At 41.9% G+C, this 16,004-nt stretch overlaps 3 protein-coding genes across 6 annotated transcripts; 2 read left to right on the top strand and 1 right to left on the bottom strand.

Annotated features, from left to right (window-relative positions):
• Positions 1-88: 88 nt before the first annotated feature.
• Positions 89-1,730, top strand: LOC111946649. Of its 2 annotated transcripts, none has more exons than XM_023950240.1 (4): positions 89-463; positions 539-638; positions 713-858; positions 1,087-1,730. In XM_023950240.1, the coding sequence occupies exons 1-4, from the start codon at positions 225-227 to the stop codon at positions 1,157-1,159; spliced, it is 558 nt and encodes a 185-aa protein (XP_023806008.1). In that variant the 5' UTR covers positions 89-224; the 3' UTR covers positions 1,160-1,730. The 2 variants fall into 2 exon arrangements, with proteins under 2 accessions (XP_023806008.1, XP_023806007.1); XM_023950239.1 differs by having other exon boundaries at positions 90-463; positions 713-842.
• Positions 1,298-14,601, bottom strand: ipo4 (importin 4). Of its 2 annotated transcripts, none has more exons than XM_004080961.4 (30): positions 11,050-11,415; positions 10,795-10,881; positions 9,408-9,487; positions 9,281-9,322; positions 9,058-9,187; positions 8,627-8,806; positions 8,449-8,514; positions 8,245-8,346; positions 8,048-8,131; positions 7,710-7,868; positions 7,550-7,603; positions 7,343-7,452; positions 7,129-7,237; positions 6,876-7,005; positions 6,666-6,779; positions 6,427-6,540; positions 6,188-6,311; positions 5,307-5,418; positions 5,098-5,219; positions 4,935-5,012; positions 4,712-4,769; positions 4,224-4,329; positions 3,900-4,093; positions 3,744-3,794; positions 3,431-3,556; positions 3,000-3,226; positions 2,764-2,896; positions 2,568-2,672; positions 2,151-2,220; positions 1,298-2,030 (listed from the first exon to the last, which is right to left on the bottom strand). In XM_004080961.4, exons 1-30 carry the CDS (start codon positions 11,113-11,115, stop codon positions 1,900-1,902), a joined length of 3,264 nt encoding a protein of 1,087 aa, XP_004081009.1. In that variant the 5' UTR covers positions 11,116-11,415; the 3' UTR covers positions 1,298-1,899. The 2 variants fall into 2 exon arrangements, with proteins under 2 accessions (XP_004081009.1, XP_023806006.1); XM_023950238.1 differs by lacking the exon at positions 11,050-11,415 and adding an exon at positions 14,480-14,601 and having other exon boundaries at positions 1,792-2,030.
• nanog (Nanog protein) lies at positions 13,939-15,970 on the top strand. 2 transcript variants are annotated; one of them, XM_011488778.3, is made up of 4 exons: positions 13,939-14,449; positions 14,671-15,041; positions 15,141-15,266; positions 15,350-15,970. In XM_011488778.3, the coding sequence occupies exons 1-4, from the start codon at positions 14,065-14,067 to the stop codon at positions 15,710-15,712; spliced, it is 1,245 nt and encodes a 414-aa protein (XP_011487080.1). In that variant the 5' UTR covers positions 13,939-14,064; the 3' UTR covers positions 15,713-15,970.
• The last annotated feature ends 34 nt before the right edge of the window (positions 15,971-16,004 follow it).

Below are 16,004 nucleotides of genomic sequence, written 5' to 3'. Positions count from 1 at the left end.
ATCAGGCCTGACAGTCTAATAAAGCTAACGTGTAAGCGCCACATTGCACACATTCACACCGGCTGCTTATATCAGGCTGGAGCGCAGCTCTGCCTGCATCACACTTTGACAGGGTTCTCATCAGAGGAACGATCAGCGCCCCCCAGGATCCAGCTGGGAACTTCGGTCATTGAGAATCAACAAACCAAAGAAAATTAGTGTTTATTTTTTAACCCGAGCGAGTTATGGCAGCAGATGACAAAAAGACCCTTAAGGAAGGACAAGGTGGAGTGGAAAAAATGAACGGAGAAGCCAAAAACCAAGCAGGAGGGGGGCTCTGTGGGCCACACAGCGTCTTGATCAGAGTTGAGGTGGACCGAGACGTTCCCATGGCCGTGGCTCTGCCCATTGAGCTGCAGGCAGACCCCACTCACCAGCGCTTTCCCTTTCTGGACACCACACTTGCTGACCTGGGCATCCAAGAGTGAGTCTTTGAAGTGCTTGCTGGGATTCATTTCAAGGTTTTTCTTTTTAAAAACATTCTGATAAACGTGTGCAGATCAGAAGTGAAGGAGAGGATCGTGTGGGTTGATACCACAAAGACGCAGGTGAAGAACAAGGCAGGGAAGCTAAAGGAGAAGGAAGTCACCATTTTGGAGGTTTGTGAGTAAACTTCAGGAGTGAACACAGTGGGGTGAGATCAGAGGATTCTCTTCACTTTTTTGTGCTTCAGGTGCACGTGAAAGCTCAGAAACCTGGAGATAAAGAGCTGCAGGAGGTTCTGTACAGCACTGAGGCTCACACCGACCGCTCCTTCTGCCGCACAGGAATGAACATTCTGCCCTGGAAACAAACCCATGCAGGTCTGGCTTCTGAAATGTAGGTCTCTCATTCAGTCTCCCAAATGTGTCCTTGTGACCCACCATTAGCTCAGAGGTCACGCATTTGACAGGAGGATGGATGCAGGTCGCAGGAGGGTGAGAAATACTTGGGGAAATAAAATGGGATCATTCCACTCGTCATATAGAGAAAACGGAGGTTTCTAAACGCCACCTCCACGACACAAAGGACAATGCTGAGTCTGTTAACAGTACTTCTCTCCCTCAGGGAAGGACGGACTGACGCCTGTGGCGATGGCGTTGGGCTTAACCAAGAACCAGCAGCAGCCCGACTCCACTGAAAGTCAGGAGCAACGGAGGATCTGAGAGCATCAGAACCCCCATCCTCTAACAGGGTTAAGAAAACTATTATTTGTATTATTTCAAATGTCAGCGAGACTAACAAAAGTCCAAAAGCCCCAGAATGAGCAGACACGATACAAGCTTAAAGTTTGTGTTTATTCAGGGGCTCCACAAAATTTTTCTTTTCTACAATAAAGTAAAGAAACACCATTGAAAATGTGTCACAGAAACATTCAAACTATGCCCTGCTTTTATAAAACCTTTAATATATTTGATGTTTTGGCATTTCTATATGTTTAACTAAACAGACGTTTGTATATGTGTTGCTAAGCTAATTCTTTCCGAGTGAAAATATGGTCTGAAATAAAGAGTTTTTCTATTTTAGTAAGCCAGAGTAAAAACCCACAGCAACAGTTGTTAGACGTCAATCAAAACACTGCAAACAGGGACAGAATTCAAAGATGGACACTGTAGTAGATCTAGAAGTTCATTCCAACAGAATGTGGCTGATGCCACAAACATCACAGAAACTCCAAATGCTAAATACAGAATGCTAACTATTAAAAATGATGAAATATCAACAAAAAACTGAACATATAAGCAAATAAATTATAATACTGAGCTCCAGAACTGCTGAGTGGAATAACTTTAATGGAATTTCTGCTCAGATCCTGTTTGTTAAAATGTTGTACTTGAACGATTCCTTTCCCACCGTCACGGCTGGAAGGCTGTTTTGGGGCTATGAGGCACTGACGGCTGCACAGAGTTTGGCCTGCTGCTCCGCGGGAAGGGAGCCCACTGCTGCCTGGAAGTCTGCACTGTGGTTCTGGGCAAACTGTCTGATCAGTGCCACCAACATGCTTTGTGTTTCTGGAGAAAGGAGAGTCCGAGAGTTAACAGATGAATGAGTAAAAAGTGAAAATAAAGTCTTTACGTAGATCAAACATGAAGATTTCTGTTTGTTGTTTTACAAGCAAAGTAAGCTTTTACCTTGATCCACATCTTTGTGGCCAGCAGCATAACTGGAAGCAGCAACTATGGGTTTCATCAACTCCACAACCTTAAAAAAAACAAATTCTTGCTAAATGCTTCTCATTCACAAAATTTCACATTTTTGAACCATCTAGAAATTAAGTTGCGATTAAAAAAAAAAAAGAAATTAAAAAGACTACTGTAACAGTCATCCTTCATTTAAATATGCCAGCTTTGGTGTTAAGGCATTAATAATAATAGTCATAATAATGGATTGGATTTATCTCTGCTTTTCCAGGCGCTCTTAAGGTGTGTCATAAAGATTCTACATGGAGAAAAAGTGGATTCTTTTTTAACAGCTTTACCTTAGGTGTCGCTCAAACAGAACCTATCCCACAAAGGGTTAAAGCTGGGAGTCAATAGTTTGCACTGTACCATGTCAGGACTGTGTTTGTAGAGCATAACCAGGCACTTAAAGACCGTCTTGTTCTCCTCCATATCCTCTTTGAGAGGCAAATGCTTAACCAGAGCAGGCACCACCTGTCGGGCAGAGCAGACATGTGACAGTGTGGAGCTTCTCCTCTGATGACATCTGTTTAGGGGGAAGATTACAAAATGTGGAAGGACAAACCTGCTTCAGAGGAACAGCATCAATGTTGCTCATAATCATCCTGCAGAGAGCAGCACACAGGTTATCGATAACCCTCTGATCCGACTCCTTGGCCAGCAGGTTGGAAAACACAGACAGCATGGTGGGGTAATCTCTGGAGGACTTCGCTAAAGATTGGCTTCCAAGTCCCTTTAGACTTCAGGATATGTTTCTATAATGCTCATTCAACACAGCAGTGCATATACAGATGAGGATACGACACCACGATGGGTCCAGCCGCTTCAGCCAGGCATCCCAGGCCAAACACGCTGTTGTTGCGAACCTCAGCATCGCTGTCCTTCACCCCCGCTACCAGGACAGGAAGCAAACGATTGGACAGTCGGCCCGCCAGTCCGCGACCTCCAGGAGCATTCACGAGAGCTTGGAGGATCTCCCCAATGGTGCCGATTGAAAAAGACCGGTCCGCCACAGTGCATGAGGATTTCTGCAAGGATATAGAGCAGAAACTAACAATTACATTCAATGGGATTTGAAGTATTGCCTCAGTAGCCTGGAAAGTGCCAGCAGAAAATGTAGCGATTGCTACTTTTTACAAGGGCAAGTAGAAAAAAAGACTGATTGGATGCTCTAATGCAAGAGAAGACATCAGATCTAGAAAAGACTGGCTATTGTTATGATGCACACTTACAGTTTTGCTCATGATGAGAGGCAGCAGATCATTGAGGAAAGGAGCAAATTGGTCTGCAGGAACTGAAGAAGCCAGTAATGGAATCCCCTCCCCTGCAAACTCCTGCAGCATGGCATCAAACTCTGCCTGAAACACACAACACTTCAGACAATGAACCGAAGAAATGGCTGCAGCACACCGAAACAGACAGTCCTTTCCTCTACATGCTACAAACATTCAAAAAAGGAAGTGGATGAAATACCGCAAATAAAACAAAATCATTTTATCTGGGCTGTGACGAGTGGGTGAGATGTTTATGAATGATCTGCTGCACCTGTTGGTCTTCATCGTCGGTGTCATCAAGATCACCACCCTGACAGGGAGTCTGATCAGACAAAAAGAAAAACTGTTTCAACATCTTGGACCCAAAGTGAGTTTTTTAGTGTCATGTTGTCCAAATGGGAGCCTCTGCCCGTCGCTCTTCCCTCACCTTCTTTGTGAGAACCTCCCGAATGACGCTGCAGATCTCTCTCAGGTATGACGGGTTTTTAAAAACCTCCTCCTTGCAGGATTTGATGATGCTGTTCATGGATTCCAGAACCCCCATCACAACATGGCGCTCAGAGTCTTTTCGCACCATTTCCAGAAAGCAAGGAATCACCACATCCAGTAATTTCAGAAGGGCTAAAAAAAAGAGAGGAAAAGTTGGGGTTTTTTAAACAATAAAATCTCCAGAATGAATTCATGAAGATTTAAATAACTACTTCCTGATCTCTGGCAGATCAGAAAGGAGGGTGACTGCAACCTGCTTTACCCTGGTGGTTGGCCTCAGAGGGATTTTCCGTCCACACTTTGTGCTGAGCTCGACAAAACTGCCCCATTGCCCCCAGCGCTGCCCTGCGGACATCCTCGTGAGGGAACTTGGGGAGGCAAAGCATTCATTTAGTGGAAATCAGTCACACACAAGGGCAAAGAGCTCACACGTGACCCTGCAGGAGGATCTACGTAATCTTTTGTGTTATATTTAGTTTCTACAAGTAATCCAACAATAATAACCTAACAATTATTTCAGCTTCTTCACATTTTTGCCATAACCAGGGTCAAATCATAAGCAGTGACAGAAGCCAAAGCTTATATGATATGCTGAATATTCCCACTGTTATGTGTCAACAGGTGTCCGATAAACTGCTCTCTTAGCAATGCTGAATGTGTGCTAATGTCCGTCTCTGCTTATTAGCTCTGTGTTTCCAATCCTCATCTTGGACTGGCTCAACTATGTAGTAAATAGTTGAACCGACTTACGTCTCTCATCTCATAAACCTGCTGGAAGCTGGACTCTAAGAAGGGCTGGAAGGCAGCTCTGTCAAAGGAAACAAAAGCAACAAATGAAATGAAATATAGGATCGCAAGAGAAAAGATTATTTTTAAAATGTAAACGAAGGAACACTGTAAAACTATCTTACCGTGACAAAAATACCTTCTGACTTTAAGTGCCATGAAAGTAAAGACTGTGTGTGAATGTTACCCAGTGCTGAAAGCGATCTCTCCCAGCGCGTCACAGGCGTCCTCCTTCTCATCCATGTACGCGTTTTCCACGCTGAACCTGAGCGTGGAAATCAGGTTTAGTGACAACAGTCTTTAGCTAAAGAAGACCACAATCACTGATCAGTTTATGAGAATCAAACTACCCTGCAGATTCCAGGATGTCTATTTCTGGTTCATCTTCCAAGAGGTGCTCAGCACCTTTATCGGTGTCATCGTCGTCGTTGTCATCCAGCAGAACAAAGTTCTTGTCCTCTTCGAGGTGGGCCTAGAAAAAAAGAAGAAATAAATTCAAATAATCTATATTGTGAATGCCTTCAACTAAAGTGTTTCCAGATGTCCATTTGGTGTTTACCGTGATGCCTTCAGTGGACTTCAGGGCGAGCAGCATCACGGTTGTAATGGCGGTCAGATGGGGAGTGAGGGATTCGGGGCAGATGGTGGCTACGGAAGAATACAGACTGTACCTGAGGAGGAAGGACAGGAAGTTTCAGAGAAATGAATTCAGCATTGGGGGTGGACATTTACACGTGATAAAAATGTAATGTATAGTGTGGTCATTTTGTGCTCTTATTTATCACTGACCTTTTAAAAATAAGATTTTTTGAAATAGTTTGTTTATTTACAGGAGTTATTTTAACAATACATTTATTTTTTTTATTTTTTAGACATATCCAGTTGCTCGTTTAAATTTATATTTAACAACAGTACTCCATAAATAATGAATAGTAGAATCAACTATTTTTAGAATATGCCTTTTTTTTTCCCCTTCAGATGGATCTTCATTCATTTTTTAACTGCCTAACCCTTAAGGAGTACTCCTGTTCCCATCTTAGAATAAACTGATCCCTGAATTATTGTGGATGGTGGTTTCTTCCCATCACTGATTTTGTGTAAATAAACAGTATTTTTTAAAAGATGAACACTGCAGTTATTCAAAACCATAATTTAGGGAAAGATCTCATTTTTTAATACATTAGGGCAATATTCAGAAAAACTTTAATTTAGAAAGAGGAAATCAACGGTGGAGATCACAGTAACTATGAACAGAAACACTATAGGTAAATGCTCAAAATGACAAGCCAATTTAATTTTTAAAAAAAATCATAGTAAACTGAATGGAAAATCTCAACAGGATGAGTTGATTTTAGCGTTGCAGACATTTGCATCTATGCATGCAAAATTTCAAAGTTTCTCAGGCTGCACTGATCTGTGACAGCAGCTGACGTTACATACGTGCATCGTCTCAGGTCAGGGTCATCAATGTTGTCAGTGAGGTTCATGCCCAGCTGGATGCACTCTGCAGCAAGAGGGCTGAAGACATCTTTGCCGATGGTGCGCGCCAAAACAGACAGAGTATCTGGGAGAGTCAGAAAAACTTTGAGTGGGTGCAGACTGAAAACAAAACCTGAAGTGTTTCGCAAAACACTTAAAACCTGTTGTCAAAGGGAGAATAAAAAATCAGTTTGACAAACCCAAAGACTGAGTTTGAAGGGACCTCATCTCCTCTGTGGTGGCAATCAGGAAACCCTTCAGGCTTTCAATGATTGGCGGAAAATAGGGAACCAGTGACTCCTTGGCAGCATTGGCTGATAAAAGTCAAATGGGGAAACAACATGCAAGTCTCAATTTAAAGTTAGCAGTTAAGCTTAGTAACAAGTGGAATTTTCTTGGGACAGTGCAGTGAAATGCTTTATTTAAGGTGAATCCATACCTATGGCACCTATGGCTGACACAGCCAGCTCTTTAATCTTGAGCTTGTTGGTATTGCCGAGAGCAGACAGCATCGTTTCCATCAAAGTAGGCAGGTAAGGCTCAATATCAGCGCCTGGTCGAACAAATAAAACAATAAAAGCCTAAGAATTCTAAAGATTTTAAGGGATATTGAGAGGACAAAACAGGAAGAGTCACTTTTTAAGCTTACCCAGATTCTCCATGAAGTTCTCCAGAGCATAAAAGGCTCTGGTCACATGTCCAACCTTTGCCTCATTCAATGAAGAGAGGTAACCCAACAGCAAAGGCATCAACTCCGAACAGTATTTACTTACTTCAGGCTGGAAAATAGATGATGATAGAGAAACACTTTAAAAGCAGTCATGTGCCATGTTAATAAATCAATTCAAAGCTGTAAATACGGTTCATCTTGAAGTGTGGATGGCAGTCTTGTGAGTCCTCACCTGCAAGTGTTCGGAGAACTGCCCCAGAGCAAACAGAGCAGCACTACGAACCACTTGACTGCTGTCTGAGAGACTCCGGCAGACTGTCTGCAGTACAGAGGACAGCATGCTGCCATGGAGGGACACGGACAAAAACATGTTTGCATTATTGTCGCTTTCACACAAAGACTGACAGGTTTAAAAGGAATGCAAGAAGAATCATTTCTGAGCGCACTTGGTTCGGATGTGGTCGGCACATCCCTCAGCCAGCACAGCGAGACACATGAGACCCCCCTTCTTTTGATAAGGGTCTTCGCTTGAAAGGCAGGCTTGAGTGAGAGGTGTCTAAAACAAAAGACAGAACCACTTTAATGACAAGCATGTACTGTATTGAACTGTTAAAAACAGGAAGATCAGTTGATCAGCAGAATAAAGCACTTACCAGGTGATGGAAGAGTTTCTCTGGAGGCATGTGGAGAGCCATGGTGTCAATCACCTGCAAACAGAAAAACATAAGAAGATCAGTAATGAGTCTTTCTCAAAGCACAGAAAAGTTGTTTCACAAACACTGGAAAAAGAAAAAGAGAAATTTTTATCTCCACCTGAGCAGCACAGTGTTTGGGATTAGCATTGTCTGTGGCGTCATCGCTGTCGCCATCCTCCTCATCTTCAGGGTCGTGCTCACCAGGTGGGGGGGCTGCAGTCAGGATTGGGAAAAGGGCCTTGAGAATGGGGGTCAGCAGCTTCAGCTTCAACACAGACTAGAAAAAAGAAGCAGAAAAGTAACATGGATGACCGCTGCTTCGTTTCTGCTGGGCAACACACAAAAAAAGGACACATATGGAATATGAAATGCAAACTGTAGATGATAAATATTTTGCTGCACAGTCATTACTAACTGCTGATCATAATGATTCACGTTTGCTGTCAGGGACTCTACCTTACTCCTCAGTTTGATCAGGAAGGTGATGCAAGACAGGGCTTTGACTCGCAGAGAGTCACTCAGTGTTGTGTCACTGGCCACCTGAAGAAAACATCAAAATGTTTCATCTAAGAGCATCAGGACATTTTGAAAACGTTTCCTTCAAAATAAAAGTCAGATTCCAAAAATACATTTTAAGAAGACTCCAAGGTTACCTCGAGGCAAAAGTGGACGATGCCGGCCACATGAGGGACGATGACAGACACTTCGATCTCCATCAGCTCAATAAACACCTCCATGGCTTCAGTGGCTTGTTGCTGAGAAAACAAACAAACTTTTGGATGAGAACTGGTTTTTGACCGGCTACAGATCTGATTAACAAAAAAACAAACAAAAAAAGCTTTAATATCAAAATTTACCTCGTTGGCCTTGATGAGGTGTTTGAGAGCAACAATCAGATCTGGGATGATGGACCGCATTTGCTTCTGGAGACAGTCATAAGCTAGGTCATTCCCATCATTATTATGGCCACACGTTTATTATAATTATGCGTTTTGCCAAAGAAACTTCTAACAGAATGCAGCAGCACCGTCTCACCATTTCTTCAGTACCAATGAAAGCTGTTATTTCTGTGAGGGTGAGGATGCAGTAGTACAGCGCTATGGGGTTGTTGTGGTCATGCAGGACGGTACTGAGCAGCTGCAGCAGCTGGAAGTAGTGAGGCTGGAAAGATTCCGGGTTGGACTCTATCACCTTATTCAACAGCAAGAGACCAACCTGTGGAAAAAAAAAAAATGTTTTTAGATCCAATTTACTTTGTGTTTCAGATTTTCCATGGGTTGGGAGGGGCTGGTGCTTGGAACGCAGGTTTTTAGAGAAGATTATAATACGCTTAGAAGCTCAAAAACTTGATTTTGCATGATTTAGGCCATTTAATTATTTTTCCAAAACCTATTAAACTCTAAGTTAGGTTACTTCTTTAAAAAAAAATAAAATAAAACACAAAAAGTGTTTTTCTGAAAGATCACCTGTCTGTCATGAGGGTTTGTGCTCTTGGTGGCCTGATTGAGAAGCTGGAGCAGGGCGGGCCAGCGGTCGGGTGTTTCGTGTTTGACCATAACTGCACACAGCTGGGAGAGTGCATGCTGCACGGTGTGACTGCAAACAAAGGTGAAAAGGTCAAAGAACACGCCACGACACATTTCCTGTTGAATACAGCAGCATAACTGGTAATTAAGTCCAAGTGCTTACTCGGTTTCCTGCATGAAGGCTTGCAAAACCACTGCTTTGAGGCTAAAAGACAAAAGGCAACATTACCATCACAACTAGGTCACCAAGATCAACTGTAGAAAGGATTCAAATTTAAAAACTCTGCAACCTTTCTCTGTCATTGGGGTTGATCTTCTTCCAGTGTTTCTTCACTTTGAGCCTTAACGTCACAGTTGCTGTCTGACGAATCTGCAAATCAAAAGTCAAAATAACGCAGTTTAGTTTTCAGCATGAAGACGTCCAAAGCGTTGAGCCATACCACAAATGATGTGGTCTAGGAGGTAAACATAACAGGGGTTGAGGTGCTTTAGCTCAAGAGCTAATAGGGCAGATCAAAGATACTTGACTATCTACATAGTGGAAAAGAACGAACTTCAGAAACATTTCTTCATGATGAGATTTTTAAAGACCCTTTCGAGTCAGCTAAGAAGAAACATCCTGGAAAAGGGTACAGCGAGACTCAAATGTGTCGCCTTCCAAACTTTTATTTTCCAAATCGGACAATGTCTTAATTTCTCCATGCTGCCCATGAGGCGGCAATCAACGTCAGAACCTTTTTGAGTCTTCTGTGATCAATTTTCCCAGGTGGCCTTACAATTTACAATAACTGGTTTCTATTTTTAACTCCAATTGTGAGGTTGGAACATTGACTGGACTAAGTGGGATGTCAACCACTGAAAATGGTTTGCTTCTGGCTTCAACAAAATCAAGTCGTTTCAGTCAACATTTTTTCGCAATATGAACAGCGCCATGTTGGAGCCAGAAATCATCTGTAGTAGTGAGTCAACGTTTCTATGGCAACCAGTCTCCCCAATTGTTGGAAGGCCACACCCCTACCACTTCAAAGTGGACCCAGAGGATCTGTCAATCAACTGTTTTGAAAGGTTGACATGAACAGTTTGAAGTTTGACCGCATACTTTTATTGAGACATCTGACTGGCTAGTTTACAACTTGAATAACTCACAGAAAAAGAAATGTAAATTTACCAGAATGTTTTGTGTTTCCGTTATTAAAGATCAACTCCAATGAAAATTGTGTTTTTAGTGTGTTTAACATGTTGTTCTTTTGTTCTCTATTATGTAGAAAATATGCATAGAAGTTAAGCTTCAAATTGTATCTTTGAGTATTTTGCGGTATGGGGTGCCCATGGTGCCGAGGTTTTATATTATATTTTGTTATTTTCTTCTTGCACTGAAATATCAATGCTTCGATTTCATTGTGGGAGTGGGACTTTTTAAGAGCTTCCTAAAGAAATGCTTTAAGCCCTTGCATGAAACTTAAAAACTTTTAAATTAAGGGAATATACTCTGATCCAGATTGTGTTGTGGTGTAGACTTACTTAATGGTAGGTTTAGGAGGGAAAAAAGGTTTTCTCAGATCCCAATGTTATTCTGGCATAAATCTGCTATATTTTGAATTGCTTCTCAGTGGGTTATGTTTGTGTGTAAAGATAACTGTGTGTGTGTGTGTGTGTGTGTTCACATTCTGTAAATACCAGGGGGTTTTGGGAGCTGCTTATGACAGCACACAGGGCTGGTATAACGGCTGGATCTTTGCATGCCTGCTTCAGCTGGGCCGTGGCCTACAAAATGAGATAAAAGGGGGGTAAACAATGTTATTTATACATGGTCCAGCTGGAAAAAAAAACTGACAGGGAACAAGAGATTCATTTCAATTTGAACTTCAGCTAGCAACCCCACTGACGACGTTAACCCACTCACACCGTTCATTACAGAACTTTATGGTTTACCTGCTGTATAGCAGCATTATCCGGCTGTGTCAGCTGGAGGAGAATTTGCTCGAGTTCCTCCGACATCTTTACGGCTTATGTCAGCGAATCTTTTTTTGCGCCCGTTAAGTGAATCTCTTTAAAAAAGACAAAAAAGTAACGAACGAGCCGCCCTTTATTGGCTGCACGGTCGATCTGTACGTAAGTAACCGAGTTGTTTGAGATGTTTTCTTCGTTGGTCGTGAAAACGCGGGTACAAACGGTCAAACAGTTGCTCGTTTCGGTTCCGGGCTGTTGAGAATGTAAGGTTCGAGCCTCGAGTTCGGTTTGGCCGCCGGCACGCGGGACAGTTGGAAGAGGCTCCAGAGTTCCATGCGTGTTGCGTTAAAGGGACCGGGGAATTTTCAGAGCTTTCAGTCCGATAAAAACAAAACAGCGCCCCAGGTGGAAAGGAAGACAACCTGCAAGATATTTAAGTGCATTCAAATAATTTGTTAAATAAGGAAGAGAACTACAGGCAGTTGTCAACCCAGACATAATTTGCATGGAAACAAAGTCGGACCAACGTATTTGCGATTATCGGACCCGATGACAAACAACAGCATCACAAGGCTGCTCTGGTCACTAAACAGTCTCTAAATGGGAGTTTAATAAACAATTTCTTTTAAATCCCCAGACGATAATATAAAACATTTTTTAAGATTTTAGGTGGTATGTGAATAAACAAAATGTTGTGCATGACAATTTGATCCAACAAAACTTTGTTGATGCATTGAATAAAAAAAAAAAGAGTTAGGATGATAAACATAATATAACTTAATATACGCACGTGAAGTTGCCAATGGTGATTGGTTTTAGTAAGTCCTACTGCAGGATGCATTTTCCTGGGTTAGAAAAAAGCATTTTGTGGTGTTTAATAATACCCAAAACATTCTGGAATCTAATATAATGTGCTCTTATACAGATATTTAGCAATTTTGAAATTAATTTTACGTGCCAAAAATAATATACATTTACATACGCAAACCCACTTATACTAAAAATAATCAGCAAATATAGGTTTTAATTACAATAATCTTCAATTATGTTGTAAATTGGAGTCTCTACATTTAATTGAATATTAACCCCATTGATTATTTTCTGATCGGTAAGCTTTTATTTTGAAAGACAAAAACTATTTGTAAATTACTCATGTACAATGAATTTTTGGGCCAGTTCACAAATATTTTTTTCTTTCTTAAATTACCACTTTAAAGTCGTAAATGTACGATTTTAAATCTAGCTATTTTTGGGCATATAAAACTCATATGAACTAATGCACTAACATTATAAATCAAATAATAAAAAGAATCCATACAAGCTTGGTTGAAACATTTTTGTCAGTTGTTTAGTATTTTTAGAAATGGGGTTGGAACATGAAAACAGGTCAAACTGACCACCTTGGATGTACTTTACAGAGCCTTTTGTAAATGTTGGTTCAAGTCTGACTCCTCAAATCTGAAGTGGACGCATTTAGTTATCAAACCACATAGTGATGCTAATGCACTGCCCACCTGTTGACCCTCACCCAATGCACAGTGGACACCAACTCCACTTATTCCTCACATGATCAGACAAACACACCCTGTCCATCTGGTGGCTGGATTGAAATGCAAACTGTGACATTAGGTTCACTCTTCTCATTGCATTTCGACATTTACAGATTATTACCATGTCAATGCAGCGCATGGTGAAAGAACACAGACAAGACTGAGGTGCTAATGCAGCACTAATCTCATTCATCTTTACGAAAAGGGCTGTAAAAAGAGGGGAAAAAAACATGCAAACATGTCCAGGACTGCACAAAAAAAGTTAGATATTGGGTTTAAAATATCCTCGTTTTTTATCTTGCAAATTGTTTTTTTTTTAAGTTTAGTCCTAAATGCACAATGATAATAATCAAATATAGACATTTGCTCCAAAAGCTCACCTTTTAGGTGATTTCTTAACCTAACAAAGGTTGCATTAAGTGTGTATCAAATGGTAATGCATAAATGGTGTGCATGGGTAAACACAATGCTGTCTAGTCTAGCACTACAGAAATAGCAAAGTCTGGGCAAAGTGCTAAAAAATCCAAACATAAAAAATGACAAAGGCAAAAGGAAAACATGAAAAGTTAATCGTAGTGGGTTTGAACATGTTAATTCATGTAGGTTTTACAATACTAACAATTGTTTTTGCCTAGCAGAAGCGCAAACCATGCAGCCTATACTCACTCAGATGTCTATCAAATAATACCAAAAATAGGAAAGAAGGAGATCTCTTGCCACAAATTTATTCTGTCACGTTTTGCAAAAAGGAGGATCAATGTGTAAAATACTCCCTATCCTGATGTAAATATTATGATTAACATCTGTCAACATAAATCCATAAATTAAAATATAATAGACCTTGTAAATAAAGGAAGGAAGCTCAAAGTTCAACTATTGTGCTTTTGTATTATTAAATAATTCATTACTTAAGTTTAGGATTATCAAAGAAAAAAGAATTATGATAGAAATACACCATTGGGATCAAATGTTTGGAGATTTCACTTTTTTTTTTAAGAAAACCTGAATGGGTAAATTATTTTTGCCATCATCTACAAAATTCTTTAATCTGTTGAACATCAGAGCAAACATGTAGGATCTAAATAAAAAGAGTAAATAAACAAAAACTAGTGGGTCTTGTCTTTTCCCCTATTGTTGACCTTTTGTTATCATTAACCTTTTGGGGTAAGGGGGGGGGGGGGGGTAAGAAAGGCAGAATAATCCAGATTACTCGAAAATACCTGTCTCTTCCTGCCACAGAACCTCAGGGATTGGCCCAATTCAAAGCACACCTTCAACAGAGGCCACACCCACACACCTCCATATAAACAGCCGCTAGAAGGCCGCGCGGGAGGTACAATGTTACAATTGTTCCCGTTTATTTCTTCTCAATGCATTTTTAAGGAACTTGAGATTTTACGGTTTTGAGAAGACGTTTTCCCCTTTTTAGTAAAAAAAAAAAAAAAAAATGGCGGAGTGGAAAACTCAGGTCAACTACAACCCCACATTCCATGCGTACACCTATGGCTTCGTGTATCAAACTGGGCCCGAACAGAACCACGTTACCGGGAACGACTGGAGCCAAAACTGTGAGCAGAACGGCTACAACGGAGGACCCACGCAGTCTCATTTCCCAGCTAGGAGCCGGGAGGAGTCCCCACCTCGCAGCCCGGAGCAGCAGCCTGAGAGCGGCCACTATTACCAGGACTCCGGGGTGGTATACATCAGAGAAGCCCAGACGGGCCGCTTGGTTATGGCGGGACAGCACCGGGTCGGTTTAGACGGCGGCGAAAACTGCACGAGACGGACCGGAAGCGATTCTGCCAGCGACTCCGAGGCACACACATCACCGGGTAAGTACCGAAACATTGGTTTTAGCTTACTCCAACAAGAAAAGCTGCGAGTTCTTCTTCAAGTTCTGCCATGGAGTCCAGACTTCCCTCAGATCTGTTTTTTTCAAAAATGGCGCCAGTGTCTGTGTTACCTCTTCATGTTGCGCCATCTAGCGGCGCGGAATAAGAATAGCACTTTAATAAAATTAGTTCCGTAAACACACTTTTCATTCCCTCAACAGATTCTTGGAGTTCATGCAGCAACTATGAAAGAAGTGTTCCTCAGACAGATCCTGTAGTTTGGGTCAAAAATGAAGAGCAGACTGGAGCAAGGAGCCCAGACCACAGCGAGGATGTCTCCAGCTCGCTCATGGTTGAGTCCCAATCTTTTGCAGTCCAAGACACCGGGGATGCAAGCAGTTCCACACATGCACCCTTCACCAACACAAAGAAGCAAGCCAGCAGTACTCCAAACGCCCCGAAAGCTAAGGTCCGGGCAGCTTTCTCTGAGAGCCAGATGAGCACTCTGTTGCAGCGCTTCAGCGTGCAGAGGTACCTCACCCCAGCTGAGATGAAGAACCTGGCAGATGTGACTAGACTCACCTACAAGCAAGTGAGGATCTTAAGTGCTGTATAAAATAACATTTAGAAAGTTTATAAAAACACTTAATCGATTTTTATTGATTTATTTAAGGTGAAAACATGGTTTCAGAACCGTAGGATGAAGCTTAGGAGGCATCAGAAGGACACCAGCTGGGTTTCAGAGCGATATACAATCAACAAGGACAACACGGCTGCTGACACTGTATTCTCAAACGTGGCTCCACATGTCCCCCCTGTAAGTACCAATTGTGACATAAATGTCAACATAAAACATAATGCAGAGTTGTGATTTGTGACCTTATCTATGTATGTATCCAGTATCAGGGGGATGGGATGTCCCATCTGCGGCATCACTACAACCAGCACATGATGGGGGCAGCTTTCAAGAATACCCCACACAACCTGGCCTTCTATCTGGCTGCCATGGGTAACCCCCCTGGAACTGCTGGTTACCCGCCATGGTCTTCCAGCCCCCCCCAGGCTGCGGTGCCCAGCAGACCCCAGGTACCAGGATGGCCCCTGCCGCCAGGCCGCAGTCAGTTTGAATTCTGCCCAATTCCATACGACTCCTCCGACGCCGCCTCTTTAAACAACTTTGAGCGCAACGCAGTCCCCGACAGCAAAGATGGGGAGTCTGCTGGGGGTGCGAATGCAGCCATTTTGCACAATGCTGTCCAATGAGGTAGACAGCAACTGTTGTTCAGTTCAGCATTTTTTGTTGACCGTTTTTCCACTGGATGGGTGTACAAACGCTTAGTACTGTTGTGTAGCATTTCAATAGCCTGAAGTTTTATTTTTATATGCTACTATTTAATGAATGTTGCTGTTTAGTCGTTCTAGGCATGTCCAACTGACACCATTGCAGTACACCGTGATGTGACTATTCTATCCTGGCCTGCATTTTTTTTAACTTTTCAATTAAAAAAATTACCATATCAAGTATGCATTTTTATTTGGAAAACTGTAGAATTTG

This window comes from Oryzias latipes, chromosome 20 (genome assembly GCF_002234675.1).
Source record: "Oryzias latipes chromosome 20, ASM223467v1".
NCBI classification, from domain to species: Eukaryota; Metazoa; Chordata; class Actinopteri; order Beloniformes; family Adrianichthyidae; genus Oryzias; species Oryzias latipes.
Note: the sequence above shows the minus strand (reverse complement) of the source record. Positions and strands in the feature narration are given on the sequence as shown.

Coding starts and splice junctions, on each gene's coding strand:
- nanog (XM_011488778.3), top strand. CDS start 14,065: ATGGCGGAGTGGAAAACTCAGGTCAACTACAACCCCACATTCCATGCG. Junction 14,450..14,670: donor CGAGGCACACACATCACCGG/GTAAGTACCGAA, acceptor TTCCCTCAACAG/ATTCTTGGAGTTCATGCAGC. Junction 15,042..15,140: donor CTAGACTCACCTACAAGCAA/GTGAGGATCTTA, acceptor ACATGGTTTCAG/AACCGTAGGATGAAGCTTAG.
- LOC111946649 (XM_023950239.1), top strand. CDS start 225: ATGGCAGCAGATGACAAAAAGACCCTTAAGGAAGGACAAGGTGGAGTG. Junction 639..712: donor AGGAAGTCACCATTTTGGAG/GTTTGTGAGTAA, acceptor TTTGTGCTTCAG/GTGCACGTGAAAGCTCAGAA. Junction 843..1,086: donor CTGGAAACAAACCCATGCAG/GTCTGGCTTCTG, acceptor TCTCTCCCTCAG/GGAAGGACGGACTGACGCCT.
- ipo4 (XM_004080961.4), bottom strand. CDS start 11,115: ATGTCGGAGGAACTCGAGCAAATTCTCCTCCAGCTGACACAGCCGGAT. Junction 8,515..8,626: donor TCATTGGTACTGAAGAAATG/GTGAGACGGTGC, acceptor GACTGTCTCCAG/AAGCAAATGCGGTCCATCAT. Junction 6,541..6,665: donor GTCAGCCATAGGTGCCATAG/GTATGGATTCAC, acceptor GACTTTTATCAG/CCAATGCTGCCAAGGAGTCA.